Source organism: Akebia trifoliata, chromosome 2 (genome assembly GCF_017979445.1).
Source record: "Akebia trifoliata isolate Shusen 1 chromosome 2, ASM1797944v1, whole genome shotgun sequence".
In the NCBI taxonomy this organism is placed as follows: Eukaryota; Viridiplantae; Streptophyta; class Magnoliopsida; order Ranunculales; family Lardizabalaceae; genus Akebia; species Akebia trifoliata.
The window spans coordinates 19,048,262-19,073,715 of record NC_141376.1 but is presented as its reverse complement, the minus strand read 5'-3'; the positions used below and the strand labels follow the sequence as shown (position 1 = coordinate 19,073,715).

The following is a 25,454-nucleotide window of genomic DNA, read 5'->3' as shown; positions in this document are numbered from 1 at the left end:
TGATATTAATGAAAAATTTCATTCTCATTCTCATTCTTTGATAATTATTTATTGTTTAACTTTCAAACACCTATAAAGTCAATAATCCGTTATAAATCCGACTATATGCCTCAATGACTTATTAAAAATGGAAACTTACTTAAAGGATAAAGGGATTTATTTTTAAATAGTCCTTAAGTTTTGCGTGGTAGCTTGATAATAACACTTAGTATACTTTTTATATTTTTTAATGATCTCCCATTATTGACGAACTCACTGTTTTTTTATTTATTGTCGAGTTTATCATTTTTTATTTGCTGTCAAACTTAACACTTTTTATTTATTTTGGTGTTCAACACTTTTTAAGACATTGGTAAAACCCACCCATTTTCAATTTTCGAGTTATTTCGACTAAAATATATGGAAAGATTGACTAAGAACTTGAGATAATGAGTTATTTAGACGATTTTAACCTAAAAGAACTATTCTTGATTGATTTTCATCCAAAAACTTAAAAAAAGGTGTCAAAATCTTAATTTATTTTTACATACATCTTCAAAATATTTGAAAAAAATCCATGAAAATTCTTCTTTTTTCTTTTTAAATCTTTTATGATGGAATGGAATTTTCGTAACTCGGTTGAGATGCCAAAAATTCAATTTTTTTTTTAGATGAAAATGATGAATTTGAATGATTAGGACATTCAATCGTGAGAAATGTGGGAGATGAGATCCAAGGACTGTTAAGAAGAATTTTTTTTTACTAAATGGACTATTATGAGATTATCCAAAACTTAAGAATTATTTAGAAAAAAGTCCCTCCACCGAGATCCTTTTAAGTAACTATTAAAAATGATTATCAAACAAAGTGTTAAAAGTGAAAGTTAGTGTTAGGATCAGAATAAACTTGTACCAATTGCCAAACAACCTTTGAAGATCAAACGTAAAAGCATATTGAAAAATTGAAAACATTTTTGAAAAAAAAACAAAGAAATTATTTTATGACATTCTGGATTAGACTTGCGTTAGTTACCAAACAACCCAACTGATCCCTTGAACCATCATATTCTTTGAATGCAAAAAATTTCTTCACTTCTTCTCTCCGACTATAAAAAAGTTCGATCAAGCATGCCGAGTTAATCGAGTCAACTCAGCCATGGAGAGAAGAACTATGATTCGAACTACATCTCTGCTTCTAGTTCTGCTACTGGTTCTACTCCAACTTTTGATCTCAGTCTCATCTTGGAAGAAAGAAGAGTTCAGGAACTGTAATCAAACCCCTTTCTGCAAGCGAGCACGATCGAGGAAACCTGGATTTTGTTCTCTTATAGCTACTGATGTCTCCATTAAGGATGGCGATCTCATCGCCAATCTTCTTCCTAAGAACAGAGAAAATGAAGAACAAGATCATGAAATCTCGAAACCCTTAATTCTTAGGTTATCAGTTTATCAAGATGGGATTTTGAGGATCAAGATCGATGAAGATCCAAGCTTAGATCCACCGAAGCAGCGATTCGAAGTCCCTGATGTGATTTTACCCGAATTCAACGATAAGAAGCTTTGGTTGCAAAGGGTTTCGAATGAGGTAATCGATGGTGATTCTGTTTCTTCTTCGATTTTTTATTTATCTGATGGTTATGAAGTTGTTCTTCGACACGATCCCTTTGAGATTTACGCTCGTAGGAAAGATGGTGATCGTGTTTTGTCTCTGAATTCTCATGGACTCTTCGATTTTGAACAATTGAGGATTAGGAAAGAAGGGGAAGAAGGCGAAGGAGGGGAAGATTGGGAAGAGAGATTCCGAAGCCACACTGATACTAGGCCTTACGGTCCGCAATCGATTAGCTTCGATGTATCATTTTATGGAGCTGATTTTGTTTCTGGGATCCCTGAACATGCTTCAAGTGTTGCTTTGAAGCCTACTAAGGGCCCTGGTATTGAACATTCCGAGCCTTATCGTCTATTTAATCTCGATGTTTTCGAATACATTCATGATTCTCCGTTTGGACTTTACGGGTCGATACCATTCATGATTTCACATGGTAAAGTTGGAGGAACATCTGGGTTTTTTTGGTTGAATGCGGCCGAAATGCAGATAGATGTTCTTGGGTCAGGTTGGGATGCTGAGTCTGGGATTTCTCTTCCGTCGTCTCAAGGACGGATGGATACACTTTGGATGAGTGAGGCTGGCATTGTCGATGCGTTCTTCTTCGTGGGTCCTGGACCAAAGGATGTTATTCGGCAGTACACCAGTGTTACGGGGAAACCTTCGATGCCCCAACAGTTTGCAACTGCATACCATCAGTGTCGATGGAACTATAGGGATGAGGAGGATGTTGAGAATGTTGATTCTAAGTTCGATGAGTTTGATATCCCGTATGATGTTCTTTGGCTCGATATTGAACACACGGATGGTAAAAGGTATTTCACTTGGGATAGAGTGCACTTCCCTCACCCTGAAGAGATGCAGAGGAAGTTAGCTTTAAAGGGAAGGCATATGGTTACGATCGTAGATCCCCATATTAAGAGGGATGAGTCATACTATGTGCACAAAGAGGCTACCAAGAAAGGGTACTATGTGAAGGATGCCTCTGGTAGGGATTACGATGGGTGGTGCTGGCCAGGTTCCTCGTCCTACCCGGATATATTGAATCCGGAGATCCGGTTGTGGTGGGCTGAGAAATTTTCTCTCCAAAATTATGTTGGTTCAACTCCGAACTTGTACATTTGGAATGACATGAATGAGCCCTCTGTCTTCAATGGTCCTGAGGTATGTTTCTTAGTTCCGATTCTATGCATTGCTCATTCTATGCTACCATTGAGATGGATATTTCTGCTAGTTGCATTCTTGTTGATACCGTGAAAACATTATATGTTAACTGTGAATAAAAATGTAGAGGGCATTGGGATGGTGTTTGTTTGTAATCTAGAAAAGTTTGTGAGTGGCAATACCCCAGACTTGGGTTTGTAAGCCGCCTTCATCTGCTTTAATTAAATGTAGTGAAAATCGACTCCTCTTGTGACCATAATCAAGCATTTATGGTCGACGTGTCTTGTGTTAAATAGACACAAATAACCAGTTGATTAAGTGAATATTTTTATTCTCCTTGAATAAGGGCTTCATGCTTTAAGGTGGGTTTTTGAATGGATGTTAAGTTGTCACAACTGTCATCTTTTGTTTTGTTTTGTTTTGCTTTGCTTTTTTTTTTTTTGTTTGATAAGTAAAAGTTTTATGAGAAAAGAGAACAAGAAGCTATGCTGGACGATAAGGGAAGAAGATGAAAATAAGAGGAGGTTGGGGATTTGGAATTGGGTTAGGGTAAGGGTAAACCCAAAAGGTAAATGAATATTTTTGCAAGTATTTTAGGGTAGAGAAAAATGTTAAAGGTTAAGGTTTGTAGGGTAATGATTAATGGTTAAGAGAATGGAGAAAGGATTAAGGGTTGAGGTTTGTAGGTTTCGAGAATAAAAAATTCAAAAGTTAAGAATTTAAGAATTATTTAAAAATCAAGAAAACAAAGTTTACGGGTTAGGTTTTTGAAAGGATTAGAGTTTTCTTGATCTCTCACAAATAAACAAAAGAAGATATAGGATAAGAAGGAGATTTAACAAAAATGATATTTACCTTGGAATCACCCCAATGATTTTCATGGTATCATTTATCAAAAAAACAAAAAAAATTTCATGGCATCAACTATGTTGAATTCACCTTCATCCAAGCAATAAAAAAACTTTTTTTTATTCCAACCCTATATTATTAAAAGGAGGCTAAAGCCTTAAGAAATTACAAGTCAAATCCTCAAAGAGGATGAGAGATAATTCATGGGGGACATTGAATTGATCTACAAAATTAATAAAATAAGGAGATGCAGCTCCTTTCCTTGCTAACCAATCGGTAGCTTTTTTAGATTCTCTCCAAGAGAAGAAAAAAATAAGCGTTTCAAACTTTTGCCGAATAGAATCGATGGATCTAATGAGGTTGATATGCTTCCAAGAGCGCTTGAAGACACCATTTAAACAATTCACCGCATATTGAGAGTCTGAACTTACTTCCACCCTCTAATGCCAATGCTATATGCACCTTGTAAACCTTGCAAAATTGCTTGAAATTCAATGGATGACACCTCTTTGAAGGAAGATGGATCACAACCTGCAAAAAGAAACCTACCATAATAAAGAAAATCATCTTCGTAAAGAAACCCTAATACAATGTATAAATAAAGAAAATCAACAAAAAGTCCTAATAGTAATAAAACTAAAATACCAAATAAATAATCTAATTTTCGTAACTTTCTCTCTCCTAAATTTTCAACTTTAATAAACTTGAATAAAAGTCATCATAAAGTTACCAAACTACTCCTAAATATTATACTAAGACCATGGGCCAATAAAACATGAAAATAAGTCCAAAAAATATAAAAATAAAGTCCTAAAACAACTAAAAATAAAAAAAAATTGACTAATCTAAAATAATCTCGAATGATAAATCGTTTTGTGTTGGTGAAACTAAAAACCTTTCTATCAATAACGATTGTTCAACCTATAAAAAATAACATTGTTCATGCAAGTATAAACTAGCTATAAGAAATTGCAACAATTATCTTAACGGTTTTCATGAGATAGACGACGAAACAAGCATGACCCTGTAGTGCTTCATCTAATGTCCTAATAGCAGTTGGGTTGTTTTCAAGGTATATTGCGTCCAAAAAAATATCAATAGAAATATGAGGCATATTTTGCAACTCATCTTGTATAACAGTTATATCTGGTACATTACTAGACTCCAATGCAACGGTTAGCCAATCTGCCGCATCAACCAAGTTCTGTAAAACTTTATCTTGACTACTAACACGATGACTTCTTTTTCGATCCGTAGATGCACTCACTAGAGACATAGAAGGATTAACATGCGTGGTAGCATTGTAAATAACATTTTCAACACTATCATCCAAGCTCTTATCATCTTGAAATGTGGTTCGATTTCCTAATACAAGAAATTGATAGGTGTGAATAAGTATAATAAAGTATTATTATATTCAATAAAAAGTATGATAATTGACCTGTCTCGTCAAGAGACGACATATCCTTTAACGTTGTCATACTATGATCATCAATTACAATTAATTTTGCAAGATCATCATAATTTGGTTAGAACTTAATACAACACACCCCTTCCCAATTAGCTACAAAGTCTTCAAACCTCACACCCTTAAAATCTCTAAAGACTTTAGATCACAAAAACAAGAGTCCCAAAATTGAAAGGATGATATCTTGGGAGGTGAAAGTTTTTCTTAATAAAGTGTAATTGTTACGTTCCAACCAAAGGCCCCAACAAACGGCAAAGTGTGTTATGCTCCATAGGGCTCGTTTAATCCCACAAAAAGTGTATCCAATATCATACCAAGATCGAATAGGGCCCTGATGCAGGATAATGAGGAAAGATAAGAAAATAGAATTTGATTTAGGCAAAATAGGGATTTAGGGAAATTTGGTTGGGGAATTGAGTTAAGGATTTGGGCAACAATAGGAGTGATAAGAAAATGAAATTTGATTTAGGAAAAATCCCGGATTTAGGGTATTGGGGTATAGGGTAGATTTTGTTTAGGAGATTAATAAAGTAAGGGTTAAAGAAAGTGGGGAAGGATTAAAGGGTAAAACAAAATAGGATTAGTAGGTTTTAAGAATTAAGAATCAAGACAGAGGGTTTCAAGAACCAAGATTCAAGGATCAAAGACTTTAAGAAATCAAGAATCAAGAATTCAAGATTTCTAGAAAACAAATCAAGAAAACAAAATTTATGGGTTGGGTTCTTGAAAGGATTAGAGGTTTCTTAATCTCTCACAAATAATAATAAATAAAAAAATAGAAAAAATTGATTGAAGAAGAGGTAGAGGATAAGAAGAAAATTAAAGAAAGAAAAAATGATATTTATCTCGGAATCACCTAATGATTTACATGGTATCAACTATGTTGAATGCACCAACATTCAAAAGAAAACAAAAGCTTCATTTTTATTCCATTCATTCTCAATTTTATTCATTATTTAAGAAAATTACAGCAAGAAATAAGTATTTATAATGTTCTCTAAGCCCTAAATCTAATATCAATCATCCAATTAAAATAAAGAGATCTAATGGTTGTAAATAAACTTAAAACAACTTAAATAAATAAAAGAAAAAATACCATCTATATCCCAATCTCGTAACTTTATTTCCCTTGAATTTTCAGTCTATGAAAACTCATTAAAGAATTAATATAGAGTTATCAAATTGTCCTGTAACACCTATAATAACACCATAGGCTAATAAAACATCAAAATAAACTAAAAAAACATAAAATTATAGTCTTAAAATAGAAAACTAAATAAAAATTAAAATCTACTCTTGTATATTTGATGTCCCCATCAATTCTCCTTGACTAGGAAGATTTCGCCATTTGCGAAATAAAATTGTAGTAATTCTCAAAATCAGTTGCGTTTTGCATTAGGACCTCACCGACCTAGGCACACAATCCGCCATTCCGAACAAACAAAAAAAATAGGACCAAATCTCTGTTGACAACCATTTACCCCAAAAGTCCGATTTGTCGAGGATTGAACTGAGGCACAATACGTGAGCACATGACACTCGGGAGCGAAGGCGGCTAACACAACACTCAACACTCCCCCTCACCCATAAAGGTGGAAAATTCCTTAAGGAGACTTGAATCCAAGACCTATACGAACCTAGGGTCTGATATCAAGGAGCAATTATGAATATAAGAGGGGTCATAGGTCGAGTTCGGGCACGATACGTGAGTACATTACACTTGGGAGTAGAGGTGGATAACACAACACTCAACAATCACTGTTGCCACCTTACAGTGAAGCAAAATGTGATCTGCAGACTCCGCATCACTCATGCACAAAATACATGGGTTTGCCCTGCAAAACCTCTATGCATCAGCAAGTCCATAGTTTGTATTCTTCTCAACGATGCTGTCCAAGTTAAAAATGCCACCTTGGACAGGATACTCGGTCCCCAAATTGTGGCTCGGGGAAAGTCATAGGGCCATCACTCACAAGTGAATAGTAGAAGGATCTAATTGAAAACTCCCCATTCTTGCTCTCCTTCCACACCCTAATGTTCTTAGATTGGTAAATTACATACTTGAATTCAAATCGAGCCAACTGACAAACCATGTAACACAAGGTTAAACCGTCCAAAATGGACCACACTACTATAGTGACAAATTTGTTGCATGGCAACAAATTTGTGACAAGATTAACTTAGTAATGATTTAGAATAGTCATTCAATAGAGTGCTCAACAGTCAGGCGTAAAATGGAGAATGCCAAAAACATATGATATCAAAGTATTTTGGTCCTCTAGTTTTTAGTATGTTAAGGTCTTACTATTTGTGGTTTCTATCATATTTAAATGTCCAGATATTAGAGTTTGATTAAGGTTAGGGTTCTATTTTAAGCCTTTTTATCTAGACAACTAAGTGTCCTTGGAGTGTCCACTTCAGTTTTTTAGTCAGTTGTGAGACTTACTATACCCATTTTAAGTATGTAAGCTACTGCTTTCTGATATGGAATCAGATGAATAGTTTACTTTGCTCGTTCAAGTTCCCTCTTTTGATGAGACTCACTGTCTTTTTGTTTGGTTAGACTCCATACGAGTAGGTAAATTTAGTGGTGCGACTACTTAATTTTTCTACTACTATCCATTTTATTTTCTCTACTAAACTCAGCCATTGTAATCATTAAAACTGGAATTCATGCAGCCCAAACATTCTCATGAGTCATAACTTCTATTCTACACAGCCCCTATAGTGTCAAAACCTGTAAAGCCCTATGCCCTAACCTCAATTTCCAGCACCCTAGATCTTTTAAGTTAACTCAATTAAACCTTAGTTTCTTTTCAATTGACCACCATCAAAACCTTAGGTTGTACTAGACTTGGTGGAGTAATTTTTTCCTTTGCAATAGTTGAGTTATGGACAAGGAAGAAAAAGACTTGGTGGTTATGTCTTATACAAAAGAGTGGATTGAAATTGATTTATAGAATTGCTATACTTGGTGGAGTAATTTTTTCCTTTGCAATAGTTGAGTTATGGACAAGGAAGAAAAAGACTTGGTGGTTATGTCTTATACAAAAGAGTGGATTGAAATTGATTGATAGAATTGCCAACCGTCCAAATTTTTAAGGCTCAATTGTTATTCTCCTGATTAAGTTTTACAATTATCTTTTCTTAACTAGGTCACTATGCCTAGGGATGCGGTACATTATGGAGGTGTAGAACATCGAGAGGTACATAATGCTTATGGGTACTACTTTCACATGGCTACAGCTGATGGACTTTTAAAGCGAGGAGATGGAAAGGACAGGCCTTTTGTTTTGTCAAGAGCATTCTTTCCAGGAAGTCAAAGGTTTGGAGCTGTTTGGACAGGAGATAATTCGGCAGATTGGGATCAGCTCAGGGTCTCAGTCCCTATGGTTTTGACTCTTGGTCTCACAGGAATTTCTTTCTCTGGTGAGTGGAGTTTGCTGTTTAGTCAGCTTGTAGCAATTTTTATTTCTCTTCAGGAAAGAAGTTCATATAATATTTCATGCAGGTGCGGATGTTGGTGGGTTTTTTGGAAATCCTGAAACAGAACTGTTAGTTCGCTGGTACCAGCTAGGTGCCTACTATCCTTTCTTTAGAGCCCATGCTCATCATGACACCAAAAGGAGAGAACCTTGGCTATTTGGGTAGTACATTCTTTACTTATTGGATTCACTTGATTTCTAAATTTTAAAATTAATTTATTTGTATTATGTACCTTTTCATTTGTCACAAACTTGGATATCCCAGAGAATTCTTATATATATAGCACGTGTTGGGGACATCTACAAGTGACAACTATTTTTACATCTCTCGGATGCCATCCATTTTACAAGATCCAACAACATGGGGCGGTGTTGTAGAAAACATTGAAAAAATGGACAGCATCCGGGTGGTTGTGTAAAAATAGTTGTCAGTTTTAGATGTCCCCCGAACATGTCATATATATTGATAAATAGATATATCGAGTTAAATGGTTTATCACTCGTACAACTCAATTCGGTATCAGTAGGGGAGATCGGAAGAAATGCCTGGTTTTAATTGACTCTTTGAGTCTTATAATTTTTCAACTCGATGGACTTTCGAATCAAATACATGTTCAACCATTTTTCAAATGGTTGAATTTCCATGAGATGGAGTATACAAAGAATATTGTAATATGTGTGGTCAACTTTTGTTAAAAATTATTTTAATATAAAAATATAATTTTTTTTTTTTTTTACATTTTATTTGTTAACCAAGCGTTTGCAAAACTCTGCGGAGATGACATTACCAAGCAACTCACCCATGAAAAATTGTAAAAACTTGTAATTACAGGTGAAAATAAGAGAACAGTAAAAATTGATTAATTACTTAGTCTTAACTAGGTTTTAAGGTAATTATATGATCTAATAAGTGAAGATTAAAAAAGACAAAAGACCTGTAAAACTAATAAAATAAGATTTTCAACACTCCCCCTCAAGTTGGTGTGTGGATGTCAACAACACCCAACTTGGACAAGGCACCTTCAAAGGCGGCTTTGCTAACACATTTAGTAAGAATATTAGCAAGTTGCTAAAATGTAGGAATAAATGGAATACAAATTTGTCCTGAAACAATTTTCTCTTTAATGAAATATTAATCAACTTCAATATGTTTCGTTCTGTCATGCTGAACCGGATTTGTTATTATGTTAATAGCTGACTTATTATCACAATATAGTGAAAAAGGAGTTGTCACTGGAAGACACAAATCAACTAGTAAGGTCTTGAGCCACAACAACTCACACATTCCAAGTGCCATAGCTCAGTACTCTAATTCAGCATTAGACCGAGAAATCACATCCTGCTTCTTACTGTGCCAAGTTACAAAGTTGCCACCAACCTTAGTACAATACCCAGAAATGGACTGTTTGTCAGTCATTGAACTAGCATAAGAAGCATCTATTCATACTTCAATGCGATGATGACCATGATTATTAAATAAAATACCTCAACTAGGACATCCCTTAAGATATCTAAGAATACGATAGACAACAATAAGATGAGATGTTTGAGGCGAATGCATAAATTGATTTACAACACTAACTGCATAGGCAATGTCAGGGCAAGTCATAGACAAGTAAATCAATTACGCTGTTATTGGCCAATATCCTCCAAACACTCCCCCTCAGGATCAGCCAACCTGTGATTCTGCTTAATAGGAGTATCAGCGAGACGAGAAATAAGTTGACTCGAGTCATTGAGTAAATCAATGACATACTTACGCTGAGAAATAAATATAATGGAATGGGACCGTGCAACCTCAATACCCATAAATAGTGAAGATGCGCAAGGTCCTTAATCTCAAATTGACGTCTTAAGTAAGTTTTTACCTCGGTAATGCCATCATCATCTCCATAAGAACAATATCATCCACATAAGCAATCTAAGCGACAATTTTACCCTGAGAGTGACGCAAGAAAAGGGTGTGATTAGTAGAACTCTAATGGAATCCAAATTGATGCATGACCTTAACAAAGCGCTCAAACCATACGCGAGAAGATTGCTTCAATCCATAAAGAGAACGGTGAAGACGACATACATGTGTAGGAGAAACAGATGTGAGAAACCCAGTAGGTTGGACTATATAGACTTCTTCCTGAAGATTACCATTGAAAAATGCATTCTTGACATCTAAATAAAAGAAATACCACCTTCTGATAGCGGCAACAGAAAGAATAACGCAAATGGTGGTCATCTTGGTAATTGGGGCAAATGTCTCCTGATAATCAATTCCATAAGTTTGAGCATAACCCTTGGCCACTAGACGTGCCTTATAACGAGTAATAGAACTATCCGGATTATGCTTAAAGGTGAAACCCAGTGACATCCCACAGCTGTCCTTCCAGATGGAAGAGGAACAAGTTCCTAAGTCTGAGTCTTTTCAAGAGCATGCAACTCATCAATCATAACTGCTCGCCACTTAGGATGGTTAATAGCTTCTGCAACAGTAGTAGGAAGAGAAATAGTGGAAATAGAAGCAAGAAAACTCCGATAGGAGGGTTAGAGGGCAGAATCAGATATATAATTAGAAATGGGATAAGTACAAGTGTGCTTACCCTTACGAGTATCAATAAGACGATCATCATAGGGGATAGAAGGATGCAGAACTGGAGGCGAGGAGGCGAGCTGGTCTGGTATAGGAGTGATGGTAGTATCGTGTGGACACTAAAAGAAAACTTGCAGTGGAGGATGTGACAAACTGATAGAGGGTGGAGAGGGAGGAACAAACATGAGAAGAGGAAATAAAACAGGGAAGGGATCATTGGGGGAATCTAGGGTAAACCACTAAGATTGAATGCTAACGGACCCATTGTAGTATGGGGTATGCTAAAAAAAAGAAACATCCCGTGAAATGAAACGTCGTCGAGAAGGAGGATGGTAACAACGGTATCTTTTCTGGGTAGAGGAATATCCCAAAAAGATACATTTTACTGCCTTAGGGTCAAGTTTAGTACGAGTTTGGTCAAGAATTTGAACAAAGCAGACGTACTCAAATACACGCGGAAAAAGTGAAAACATGGGACAATCCGAATAGAGCTGAGAGAGGGGCGTGGGAAACTAAAGAACCCGGGAGGGGGTCTGATTAATAAAGTAAATAGCAATAAAAACTGCATTTGCCCAATAGGATTGTGGCACGTTCCATGCCAATAGAGAGGGCACAGACTAACTCTAGAATATGATGCTTTTTTTGTTCGGATTGACCATTCTACTGAGGGGTCTGAACATTGGACATTTGATGTTCAATGCCATACTCTAAACAAATTTTTAAGACCTCACTATAGGTGTACTCAGTACTATGATTAGAATAGAAGATCTTGATGGTACGATCAAACTGGGTATGAACCATAGCAAGAAATTGGTTGAAGATCCCATAAACTTCACTCTTGTGTTTTATAAGATATATCCAAGTGGTACGATTATGGTCATCGATGAACAAGACAAAATAACAAAAATCAAGAGTTAATGTGACAGGGGAAGGACCCCACACATCAGAATGAATTAGGTCAAATATAGTAGGTGCAATAGTATTTATACTAATAGGATAAGAAGAACGCACATGTTTATCTAATTGACAAGTTTCATAAAAAAAATCAAGTAAATTGCTATTGTTAAATAAAGTAGGGAACATGTGTTTTAAATATCCATAGAAAATATGATCTAAGCGTAAGTACCAACGCATTATAAGAACCTTATTAGATTGACTACTACTACTAAGCTGAGAAGCAAAATAGGTGTTAGGTGAACTGGGTACGTCTAAGAGATACATGCCATTCACTTTACGTCTAGTGCCAATTGCCCTTTTCGACCCCAAATTCTAAAAAACACAATGAGAGGGATAAAAATTTACACTGTAATTCAAATTTTTGATAATGCTGCTAACAGATATAAGATTAAGAGTAAGTTGAGGAATATGCAATGTGTTAGTTAATGATAAAGATGTAACGGGAAAATGACCTTAACCAGCTATAAAGGACAAAGAATCATCAGTCAGGCGAACCTTGCGATGACCAGAACAAACACTATTGATTTTGAGTAGGGAGGACATACTGGTCATATTATACGAGGCACCAGAATCAATGATCCATGGACAAAGAATCATCAGCCAAGCGAACCTTGCGATGATTAGAACAAACACTATTGGTTTTGAGCAGGGAGGACATACTGCTTATGTTATATAAGACATCAGAATCAATGATCCATAGTGGGGAAATGGTGGAAACATTGTGTGTAAATGCAAAGGTACTTGAGTAAGCGAAAGTAGAGACTGGTTGAGATGAAGTCTCCATTTGATTGAAGAATTTCTTGAACTTGTCAAACTCAACCTGGGATAGAGATACCGAATCCGAGGATGAGGTAGTAGTTGAAAGAGGTACTAGATCAGTAGTTGGCTGAGAGACTACAAGAGCTGAAGATCGTTGAAATTGTTGACGTTGCTGATTAGGATGACCATGAAATGCATAATAACGAGTTTTCACATAACCCAATTTTTCACAATGATCACACATATTGTTGATGAGTAGGCAGAGACCCACTAAGAGGCTGTGGAGAAAGTAAGCGAGTAAGCATAGTTGAGTGGTCTCTTGAAGAATGAGGTAGGACAGCTACGCGACGACTCTCATTAGCCGAGATATAGGAATACGTAGTTTCTAGGAACTGAAAAGGATCCTTACCCAATAAATGAGCTCTCGCATACTCAAACTCCTCCTGTAGACTGGTTAAAAATTGAAAAACTCGATTCTTATCTAGAATTGACGTATATAATGTCTCATCAAGATGTTCTTTCTAGGCGTAGGATGAGGAATAAAAGGTCAACTCTTCCCATTGAGCACGTAGCTGTGATACATAGGTGATAACTGAAGAGTTCCCTTGCGAAAGACGGGAAATCTCACGCTTTAAGTCAAAGATCCTGACATTGTTTTGACGTTGTGAGTAAATGCTCTTTGTGGAGTCCCATATCTGTTTTGTTGTTGAGAACATAAGCTCAGCCACAATGTGTAGTTGTATAGATGTAACCTGCCAAGAACGGATCATAAAATCATTAGCAAATCAGTAGTAGTAAGAAGTGTCGGTCTGTGCAGGTTGTTTATCTGCCCCTGTGAGGTAACCGATCTTTCCTTTTCCACCAATGAACATTTCAACTGATCGTGTCCAAAGAAGATCATTAGGACCATCTAATTTCACGATGGTAATTTAAATTCCTGGAAAGTCAGTTGAGTGAGAAGGAAGACCACTCGAACCATCACTATTACTGGTGATCGAGAGAGAGGACGTCTCAGAGGCCATTAAAGAGTCTGTGTACTTTGGTTTGAAGAGAGTTCAAAGATGACGAGGGGACGACTCTTAAGGAGAAAATGATCGCAACCCCCAAATAACTGTCATAACCTTCAACCAGCACCCTTGCTATGAGTACAGGTTCTAAACAACCACTATGTTGTGAGTACAATCTCCAAATAACCTCTATACTAGTCGCAACCTTCAAACAGACCTGTGTTGGGATCACAACAGCCCCTGTGTTGTGAGTACAGGCTCCGAACAACCTTTGTACTGGTCACAGCCTTCAAACAGATCTGTGCTGGGATCGTAGTCTCTAAATACCACACATGTGGTAGTCTCAACCTTCAAACAAGGCACCTGCTGTGGTCGCAAGTTCCAATCACCACCCTTGTGATTGTAGGCCTCAGACGATGGTCTTGCTGTGGTTGCTGGTTCCAAACACCACCCCTGTGGTGATCGCAGGCCTCAGACGATGCATCTGATGTGGTCGTGGGTTCCAAACAGCAGCCCTGCTACGGTCGTGGGTTCCAAACTGCAGCCTTGCTATGGTTGTGGGTTCCAAATAGCAGCTCTACTATGGTTGTGGGTTCCAAACAATGCAAACAACAGCCCTGTTGTGAGTTTCTAGGGCAAACGACCTAGAACTTGTTGCCACAAGCCTCTAGAGCTATTGGTTGGCCTAAGAACAACCACCTTGCTGTTGCAATAAAGCTTCAATGAGATTTAACAATCCTATTGCATATTGCGATTAGGGATGGAGTAAAACAACCCCCATAGGGGTGATGATTTAAACTAGACTGAGAGGTTGTGAGGTGGATTTACAAGAGAGATTGTGCGATGGGGTTGTAGCAAGGAGGAAGAAAAGGAGATGGAGGTAGGCTTTGATACCAAGTTGAAAGAAGAGAACAATAAAAAGTGATTAAGTACTTAGCCCTAATTAGGCTTTAAGGTGATTACATGGTCTAATAAGTGAAAAGACTAAAAAGGACAAAAAGACCTTGAAAATTAATAAAATAAGAGTTATTCAACAATTGCAAAACACCATAAATGCAAAGTTTTGCATTTTACAGTGTACCAAGCAGGGCCTTAGTTTATGTATACGCAAGAAACTGTATATAGATCTTTTCGTGGCATTTCTTTTGTCAGCAAGACATGCTGGCATTGAGTAGTGGATGTGAACTGAATCTTACTGAGGAACATAATATGCAGATATGGCTGAGTTGTATTTTAAGATCTGTTTCAGATGTGTGGCTTGAGATCTTCATATTCCCTCAAATGTTCTTCACTTGCATTAAACACTCTGCAACAATGATACCATCTGCATTATAGATTAAGTACTCCATTCAGGAAAATATGTTTGTGGAAGAGCATGACCCTAGATGAAGCTATAAAGCTCCAGGTTTAGTTCAACCCTTACATGGGTCCATGGGACAATGTTTACTACTTATAATCAAAATATTGGCCATGGGTATGACATCCATTTTGTTGTTCAAGTAACACAGATTGTAGGTATTTTAAAAGCCTGCATCGAAGATTGGCAAGTTATTTTCTACTACCTTTATTTCTAGGCTAGTTTCAGGGACAATCTTTTTGATAGTTTTCTAACAAGCGGAAGACAAACAATTCAATTACGACCCACCAGAGTATTATGTCTATGGTTCAACTCTTACCAGCAGCTTATGCAAATCTCAAACTGTTTGTCATATAAAATTTATGCTTCAAAATCTTAGGCTCTGGACCTTATAGTTTACTATGCTAGGCCTGAATTTGTTAGTTATTTTCAATACTGTGCCACAGAGAGCGGAATACAGAACTGATGAGGGATTCCATACGCATTCGATACAAGTTACTTCCATATTTCTACACATTATTCAGAGAGGCAAGCACAAGCGGTGTTCCAATTATGCGCCCATTGTGGATGGAGTTCCCTTCAGATGAAAATACTTTCAACAATGATGAGGCTTTCATGGTTGGAAACAGTCTTTTAGTTCAGGGAATCTATACTGAGGTCTGCTTCTAGTATTTTCTATCCATTTTGTCATTTTTAAGTTTTCTGAAGTTTTGTTATGAAATATTTTTAATTGAACATCTTTTTGGATCAGCGGGCGAAAGATGTATCTGTATATTTGCCTCGGGGACAGTCTTGGTATGACCTGAGAACTGGTGTTGCATACAAAGGAGGCTTGATTCACAAGCTGGAGGTTTCAGAAGAGAGCATTCCTGCTTTCCAGAAGGCAGGCACCATTGTACCAAGGAAAGATAGATTCCGCCGGAGCTCCACACAGATGGTTAATGATCCTTACACACTGGTAGGTCTTGTACTCAATTAACCCATTTAATCTTATTTAACACAGCCAAGCCATTGGAAAATTCCTGGAACTCTGAATAGAGACTTAGAACTGATGGGATCTTCATCCTACTTTTCTCTTTTTCCAACTGTGTGTTTGTCCATTCCTTTATTTATTTTTCTTGCTTCAGTTTTGAAGAGTTTTAACCCAATTATCTCTACCATTTTGGACCCACGACATCCTTAGTAGATTGTACTAAGATGTATATGTCCCTCTGTCTAACCTTAGAAGCAATTTCTTCGGATCCAGATGAGACAACTCACCAAAATATTTCTATTCATTAAAGTTATCTTGTACCTCTTGTATTAACTTAGAACTTCCCTTTGAAAATGTTATTCACTCTCTTTGAGGATGTTCCACCTGAGTCAGACTAATATTGCTAAGTTACTTATCAATATGTATATGGCCCGCTCTCTCTCTCTCTCTCTCTCTCTCTCTCTATATATATATATATATATATATAGAGAGAGAGAGAGAGAGAGAGAGAGAGAGAGAGAGAGAGAGAGAGAGAGAGAGAGAGAGAGAGAGAGAGAGAGAGAGAGAGAGAGAGAGAGAGAGAGAAGCGGTCTGAGGTCCTAAAGAGAGCCAAACATTTTTCAAAATAGGGGTTAGAAAATTCGGAATGGGCTGATTTTTTTTTGTGAGGATATGATCTCTATGGTGAAGAGATCATCCTCACCAAAAATCAGCTCATTCCGAACCTTCTAACCCTAGTTTACAAGTTGAAGAATTGTGGACCATCCAATTTTTGATGATGAGATCATCCTCACCAAAAATCAGCCCATTCCGAAACTTCCGAACCCATACATTGAAAAATTGTTTGGCACAATGTTTGGCTCTCTTTAGGGCATCCAAATGCCACCCATATATATATATATGGATCAGGATCCCTTGACACCTAAGAATGACTCATGAAAAAAAATGCATGATCCCAACCCTTTAAACACAAAATCCAATGGTTGAGATTTATCCTCCGGATAAGTATCTCCGAGAGTTGTGTTATGAAGTTACTCATAAATCTCAACCATTGGATTTTATGTTTAAAGGGTAGGAATCATGTGGTTTTTTCACAAGTCTTTCTTAGGAGTCAATGGATCCCAACCCTATATATATATATATGGGTAGTGTTCGGCTGACCATCTTAAGACAACTACGTCGGTTGACAAAATTTGTCCTATATGGCTTAAAAATTTAGGATTGGGCTGATTTTTTGTGAGGATGATCTCTATGGTGAGGATTAATGGTAAAAATTGATGGTCCACAATTCTTCAACTTGTAAATCACTATTCATGGGATTAGAAGTTTCAGGATGGGCTGATTTATTGTGATGATAATCTCCTTGCTTAGAGATCATCCTCACAAAAAAATCTGCCCAACCCGAAACTTTAACCCATATAGGACAGCATGTTGGCCACCTAATGGTTGCTGCCGAACACTTCCCATATATATATATTGATAAGGTCCTAAAGAATCATCTGATATCAGAAATATTGTCCCATTCTATGCCATTTTGGTTCTTTTAGTTTGTTCGGTTTGTTAGAAAAGAAAGCAAAGCCTGAGTGCAATCTACTAAGGGGTGAAGTAGAGATTACCCATTGAGCTAGAACAATAGCACAGCTCGAATCCGGCCAATCCATCCTGACTAAAACAACAACCAGCAAACATGTATCCTCTGAAATTTAGATAAGAACAATTATACAACCATGGTTAGGTTTTCATCTAATTTCTTTTCTTATCTGGTAACTGCTTCCTTCGTATTTGTCTTCTCCATATTTCATACAACTTTCTAGTAATTTTGAGAATTACAATTACAAGTTGCTTAAAAATGGTTGCTGTTCTGATTGTGGCTTTATGTTATCTGATCAATGTCTACTGATTGTCCACTTGAATGTGTTTATTTAGGTGATAGCTCTGAATGGTTCCTCAGTGGCCGAAGGTGAGCTCTATGTTGATGATGGAAAGAGTTTTGAATTTGAGCATGGGGCCTACATACATCGACATTTCGTATTCTCAGATGGCAAGCTTGTGTCTTCAAATATGGCTCCCCCCACCTCAGGCAAGTTCTCTTCGGCTTGTGTAATCGAGAGGATTATACTACTGGGACTTGTCCATGGCAGTAAAAATGCTCTGATTGAGCCTGGAAATCACCGAGTCGGCATTGAACCTGGCCCCCTCAATCTTCGAGGGGTATGGAGTCCCACTGTTCTTACAATCCGCAAGCCAAATGTGCGGATCACTGATGATTGGACAATAAAGATATGGTAGATCTTGCTAGTTCTAGGACATTTATCTTCTTATAATAACTGTGCAATGTGGGTGGAACTACATTGGGTGGTATTCGTTAGACATGCAGAATTAGGTCTGTTTCTTCATATGAGCCAACACGGATGGGATCCATAGCAGGTATTTGTAAGTCGAAAATTTTTATATGATTTTCGAATTGCATTTTATTATTTAGTAATTATAATATCATAACTAAGGAAGACGGGAAGTGGGGCATTGCTCATTTATACTTTGATTGAGATCAGATGATGACATACTTGTGCTGCAACTTATCATTAAAAAAACAAAAACAAACTCGCACTGCAACTGTGTCATTCAGTCAGATGACATTCTCTGGCACACTAGATCACTGCTATTTATTACATTTGTCTATCTATAGTTGGTGTGCTCAAAGACGGCCTGGTTTGGGGTGCTCACGCCATTGGATCAGTTCGGTGTCATCAAAAAATTGTATAATAATAGAGACCCACTTGGTTGCTTTCATGATTGTAACACGTTAGATCTGTTTAATGACTAGGAGGAATGTTGTAGTGGTTGAGGAGAAGGCAAGTGGGGGTTATAGCGATTGAGGCCACAAAGGACGCTCCAGCAGTTACCATTGGTTTGGTTTGGTTTGGTTTAATAAGAGTCAAACTGTAAAAATTGAGAAGAGCTCTGTCCAAGTCCGTGAGAGGAATCTCAAGCTCCACATCTATTAGGCCTAGGGTAACACATAACACTTTCAGGAGTGTTGTCTACAAACGTTAGATTACTGGGAACATGTTCCAGATATAAATGTTGTAGGGTATGGAATATTTAGCTATTAGGTAAGGGGGACAATGTGGCAAAAAGTGGAGTAGAACTATCGAAACCCAGCATGAGGCATCTTGAACTGGGTTTGGATAAGTGTTATTAGGTCAGTCTGGGTTGGATTCATGTTTAGGGCTCAGTCAGGCTTGGGAGCTGGGCCTGAGCCGATAGATCCCTGAAAATGTTAATACTTTAAGGATTTGACATTTCGAGTATGAAGTTCTATTTGGGTCATTTTTATCAAGATAGAGCATGGGTAATAATGGCTGAGTCCTGAATCTATAAGGATAAATTTATAAAAGTTATGATTGTTTGCTCGTTTCATGCGGGTGAGGTTTCCTTATCTCTTTCTGTCATTTGGTCCGCTCTTGTTCCTTCTAAGGTATCCTTTTTTATATGGTTAGTTTCTTTGGGTAGAATTCTTACTTGGGATAATTTGATTTGTCGGGGGTGGATTATCCCAAATTTTTGGTATCTTTACTCGAGGGATAGGGATGGGGAGTCTGTCAATCACATTCTTATTCATTGTTCTTTCTCTCGTGTTATTTGGATGTTCATATCTCGATTCCAAGTAGAATGGATTTTTCCTTGATCGTTTTTTGACTTTTTAAAGGGATGGAGTTTCAATATCTTCTTTGCTAGAAAGAGGCATCTCTGGGCTATCTTTTCATCCGTCATTGTTTGGGGTCTTTGGAAAGAACGCAACAATAGGATATTCCACAGTAAGGAAAGCTCATCTCAACAAGTGATCTTAGAGATTTTGGGGACTGATTTTTCTTTGGTCGAAGATGAGTAAGGATTTTGAGGGAGTGTGCTTTCAAGATTTTGTATTTAATCGAGGAAGTATTTGTGATTCATAATTTCCTGTTAGACGTGTTTTCTTTTCCGTTGTTTATTTCTTTCTTTGGTGTTGTTGGTGTTTTGTTGTTTGGGGGGGCTATCTCAACCTCCTTTACTCCTTTTTCTTCATTTATAAAAGTTATATTTATTAAAAAAAAAAAAAAAAAAAGTTATGGTTATGTTAGAAGAGATGAATTGATTTTTCCCAACAAATATAAATATGGATTGGGATACCTTTTCTCGACAAAGACTGTCAAATTCTGGTTCGAATGTGATATCAGCCCATCATTTCTTTCATACGGTAAAAACAATGGGTCTCTTCCAATGGCATGCCATGTCTCATGGCCAAGGACTCATAATGATGTCACATCAAGACTTGAGCACACTTGGCCATATCATGGGACATCAATCCATCATTTCTTTCAAACGATAAATTATAAAAAAAGTACATGTGTCTCTTCCCATACATGCCATGATCCATGATGCCATGTGGCAACCCCAACCCATGCAACCATGAATCATGGTCAAACTAACCATGATTCCCGTAAGTAAAGAGAATGAACTTCATTTTCCCATTTCGTTGCAGCAATATTCTTTCTCCCTCAGATTGATTTGAGGTTGTATTGTTGATAAGGGGCTTGGAGGTTGTATTGTTGTTAAGGGGCTTGGAGGTGGCCCATTGGTTGTTATACGTGTTGAGAGGCCCAGCGTGGTGAGGCTGCAATGATTGTAGGCTGTGCAGGATGAGTGAATTTTTTGTATTGGCGGTCGCCAAGTTGGGTTAGATATATATTATTCATTTATTCGTGACCGGGAATCTATGTTTAAGTGTTGTTTTTATCTTTCAAAAATGATTTTCAAAGAAAAGAATGTATTTTCTCTAGATAAATATTATATGTGATCCACTAAAGGATTAATGAATAATGTAAGGGTAATTTAACATTGCTTTTTCGGATACAGTAGGTTGCCTGATACGACAGTTGGGGTGTCTGACCTCCCTGGTGGTATGGGACGCCAAACATCACTCATAATATCTGAGAAGTTCCTCTTCCCTTTTATGGAGAACAAACCCTTGTTTGTAAAAGCAGTCTTTGTAGAGTTTATACATGGTTTGAGGTTCACATGCTCACTTTGATTGGTTTAGATTTAGATGATTTGTTAGTGATAATTGAAAGTCTAGAGTAGTCAAATGATTGACCTATGCAAGTTGATTCTCGTAAAAGAGCCTTGGTCAATGGCCAATCTAAGCCAAAAAAGAGGCCATCCACGTGTGGTTTTGCATATGGCCGGCCACGAAATCAAGAAGTAATGGTGGTGGCATTCCACACCAGTGAAGTATATTGGGACAATCGATCACCTCGACTGAAGTAGAATCAGTCATGTTCCTCGAAGCTCTTATCGACAAAAAATGAATAAATGTTCAATTACATGTCTTTACTATTGTTCTTAATGCCTAGATCTGTTTTAGTATGATTTTCCACTTGATTTATATCATTCATAAAATAACCTATGTTGCTATATGAAGACCTTAGCATGATTAATCGTGCACCTTGTACATGTTGACTGTCTTATTTTTACAAAGTAACTTTCCTGTTAAGTCATTGGCCCTTCATCCATTTTGTCCCTCACCCATGAATTCACCACCAACACTTGATCTTCACTGGTGCCCCTTCCTAAACTCTGACGTTCCTGAAAACATTATAACAAACTAGGCTCTTCCAAATAATAATTTCCTACCTGTTGACCCGAGTTTACTTCTATCAACATGGTGGACAATTTCTTTCATGCAACACCCCCAAAAAAATGCCTAATGCCCCTTTTCGCCCAATGGTTACTAGGTCCAATGGTATTTACAACACATGCCATCATTTCTACACCTATTGAACCGACTTGTTTTACTAAGATAAATAGAGATCCACATGCCTCGATTGATGAGATTAATGCCTTGTCCTATTATGATCATAGTCAGGTACAGATGGGTTCTTTGCCTCAATCAAAAGGCCGATGAGTTCATTGATTACTACCAAGCCTGGTTAATAGCCAAAGGTTTCCATCAACAAGAGTTGCTCAATTTTGGTGAAACTTTCGACCCTATCGTTAGGCCTTGCACAATATTCTAAAGGCTGATCTCTCCGTCAAATAGATGTTCAAAATGCTTTCTTACATGGCATGTTAGACGAAAAAGTTTATATGAAGTAACCACCTAGCTTAATTGATCCTCAAGCTCCAAATCATGTATTTTGACTGCATAAGTCTCCTTACGATCTCAAACAGGCTCCCAAGGCATGGTACTATCAGCTAAGCTGATGTTTTCTTACTAGTGGGTTCATTGCATCTAAGGCTACTAATACATCTCTGTTCATCAAGTATGGCACACATGATATTATATATAAATTAATAAAAGTTGATGATATCATAATTATTGGCTCCTCTTACCATGCTCATTCCACAACTCATTAATCAAACTTCAACAAACTTTCTCCATTAATGACTGGGTCCTTTTACATTACTTTCTTTGGACCGAGGCCACATGAGGACCAAAAACGTCATTTCTCTCCCAGTGCAAATATATATTGGATTTGCTTTACAAAACATAAGTGGATGGTTCCAAGCCATACACCACTCCCATGGCTACTAGTTCACGTCTTGGTGATTTGTCTTTGATGTTATTAACTTATCGTAGAACAGTTGGTGCTCTACAATATTTTACTCTCACATGCCCTGACATTTCTTTCTTTGACAACAAAGTTTATCAGTTCATACAAAATCCAATTAATGATCATTGTGTTAAACAATTCAAAAAAAAAAGGAGGTTACTGTTTTATTGATTCTACATAATGCAATTGAGTACAAAAAGATAATATAACCTAAATACAAAGAGACTATATATATGCTAAATCAAAGAAAATTGAAAAGACTATTCTACCTTTAATAAACAATAAAACAAAATAATCTTATATTTCTTAACATCTCCCCTCAAATTCACGATGCGGCAGTTACAAGCATCAAGAGTTTGCCAACTAGAAAACGAAAACGGGAAATAGAGTGCGACTTGGTAAAGAAATTTGCAAGCTGCAAAGAAGAAGAAACAAAGGGCAAAGTAATGGTGCCATGCTTGAGATGATGACGAGTAAGTTGACAATCGATCTCAATGTGCTTAGTTCGTTCATGAAAAATCGAGTTGTGAGCAATCTGAATAGAACTCTGGTTGTCACAATACATAGGAGTGGGATGAGAAAGAGAAATTCCCATATCTTTAAGTAACTAACGTAACCAAACAATCTTTTTGGTAATAGATGCCATAACACGATATTCTGCTTCGGTTGAAGATTGAGAAACAATAGATTGTTTCATGCTCTTCCAAGAAATAAGAGAATCACCCAAAAAGATACAAAAACCAGTAACAGACTTGCGATCTGTGGGACCATTGCCATGATCAGCATCAGAGTATGCACGCAGCTTAAAGGAAGAGGTGGATGAAAGTAAAAGACTCTGAAAGACTGTACCCTGAAGATACCGCAAAATATGAGAATAGCTGTCCAATGAACTATAGTAGGAGAAGCAACAAACTGACTAACAACATGAACAACATATGCAATATCTGGACGAGTAATAGTGAGATATACCAAGCTCCCAACAATAGTACGATATAACGTAGGATCTGACAAAGGTAAACCATCAGAAGAAGAATACTTTGCGTTAACCTCAATGGGAGCATCAACAGTCTTATTATCAGTAAGTCTAGCCTGCTTAAGAATATCTGCAACATATTTCGACTGAGAAAGAAGATAACCTCTGGGTGAGCAAGCTATCTCAATACCCAAGAAATATCGTAGAGAACCCAAATCTTCTATTTCAAATTGTCTAGTTAACTCTATCTTCAAAATTGAGATACCATCAATATCATCACTAGTAATAATCATGTCATTAACATATAAAGATAATGATATGACCTGCATCAGTGCACTTAACAAAAAGAGCAAAATCATGACTATTAGAAGTAAATCCAAGGGAAGATATCACAATAGAAAAGTTTTCAAACCAAGCACGAGGTGCTTGTTTAAGACCATATAACGCTTTCTTGAACTTGCAAACATATCTAGAATCATGTGAAACACCAGGAGGGGGTGCCATATAAACTTCTTCTTGAAGATCTCCATTCAAGAAGGCATTTTTAACATCAAGTTGAGGGATATGCCACCGACGAACCGAAGCCACTGCAATAAGAGTACGAATAGTAGTCATTTTTGTAACAAGAGCAAATGTCTCATCATAATCTATACCATACTGTTGAGAGTACCCTTTTGCAACCAACCTAGCTTTGTATCGCTCAATAAATCCATCAAAATTAGTCTTGATCTTATACACCCAATGACAACCAACAACACTCTTACCTGGAGGTAGAGGAACCAAATTCCAAGTACCTATCTTATGCAAAGCAGAAAGTTCATCATCCATAGCTTGTTGCCAAAGATGATCAAGAATTGCCTCTTTATAGGAAGAGGGCTCAGAGAGATAATGAATAGAAGCTAAAAAGGAAGTAAAAGATGAAGAATAATAAGAATAAGCAAAATCTGATAACTTTGTAGACTTAAAAATGCGTATGGATTGACGTAGAGGTGGATCCACAATCTTAGACGGAGCTTGAGGGACCATAGGAGAAGAGGGAGCTTCAGGTGTACCAGAGAGCAAAGTGTCAGTACCAGCAGAATGATCAGTACAAATTAGTTGTAAAGATAACGGGGTAAGAACATGAGAAGGAGTATTTGAAGTACTAGGAACCTGAGATGACAAACTATTAGAATCCTCAGAAAAAGGATCTATACGAATAAGATCAAATCTAGTCAAATTATGAGTAGTGGATGGAATAGAAAAGAAAGGTATATGCCGAAAAAAACAACATGACGAGACACATAAAGTTTTTGAGTTATTGGATCAAAACAATGATACCCCTTTTTGCCTTCACCATAACCAAGAAAAACACAAATAGCAGATCGAGAGGACAACTTGCTGCGTTCTACATGAGGACGAAGAATGAAACCAGTACAACCAAAAACTCTAAAGAAAGAATAATCAGGAGCATACCCATACAACTTTTCAAAAGGAGAAAAACCTGAAATATGAGAAGATGGAATTGTATTAATCAAACCTACAGCAATAAGAACAGCTTTACCCCAAAACACACTAGGAACAGAAGCAGACAACAAGAGAGAACGAGCAGTTTCAACAATGTGCCTATGTTTTCTTTTAGCAGCACCATTTTGCTCATGAGTAGTTGTACACGAAGTTTGATGAACAGTTCCATCTAAGGCAAGCAACTCACAAAATTTA

The 25,454-nt window shown here is 37.1% G+C and overlaps 1 protein-coding gene across 1 annotated transcript; it reads left to right on the top strand.

Moving 5' to 3' along the window:
- Positions 1–1,048: 1,048 nt before the first annotated feature.
- On the top strand, positions 1,049–18,664 carry RSW3 (Glycosyl hydrolases family 31 protein). The gene is made up of 6 exons (XM_086431956.1): positions 1,049–2,748; positions 8,221–8,494; positions 8,577–8,712; positions 15,661–15,871; positions 15,966–16,172; positions 18,114–18,664. Exons 1-6 carry the CDS (start codon positions 1,135–1,137, stop codon positions 18,474–18,476), a joined length of 2,805 nt encoding a protein of 934 aa, XP_086288082.1. The 5' UTR covers positions 1,049–1,134; the 3' UTR covers positions 18,477–18,664.
- The last annotated feature ends 6,790 nt before the right edge of the window (positions 18,665–25,454 follow it).

Excerpts from the sequence above, each read along its gene's own strand:
- RSW3 (XM_086431956.1), top strand. The coding sequence starts at position 1,135 with ATGGAGAGAAGAACTATGATTCGAACTACATCTCTGCTTCTAGTTCTG. Across the intron at positions 8,713-15,660 it reads AGAGAACCTTGGCTATTTGG|AGAGCGGAATACAGAACTGA; the intron begins GTAGTACATTCT and ends ACTGTGCCACAG. Across the intron at positions 15,872-15,965 it reads TTCAGGGAATCTATACTGAG|CGGGCGAAAGATGTATCTGT; the intron begins GTCTGCTTCTAG and ends TTTTTGGATCAG.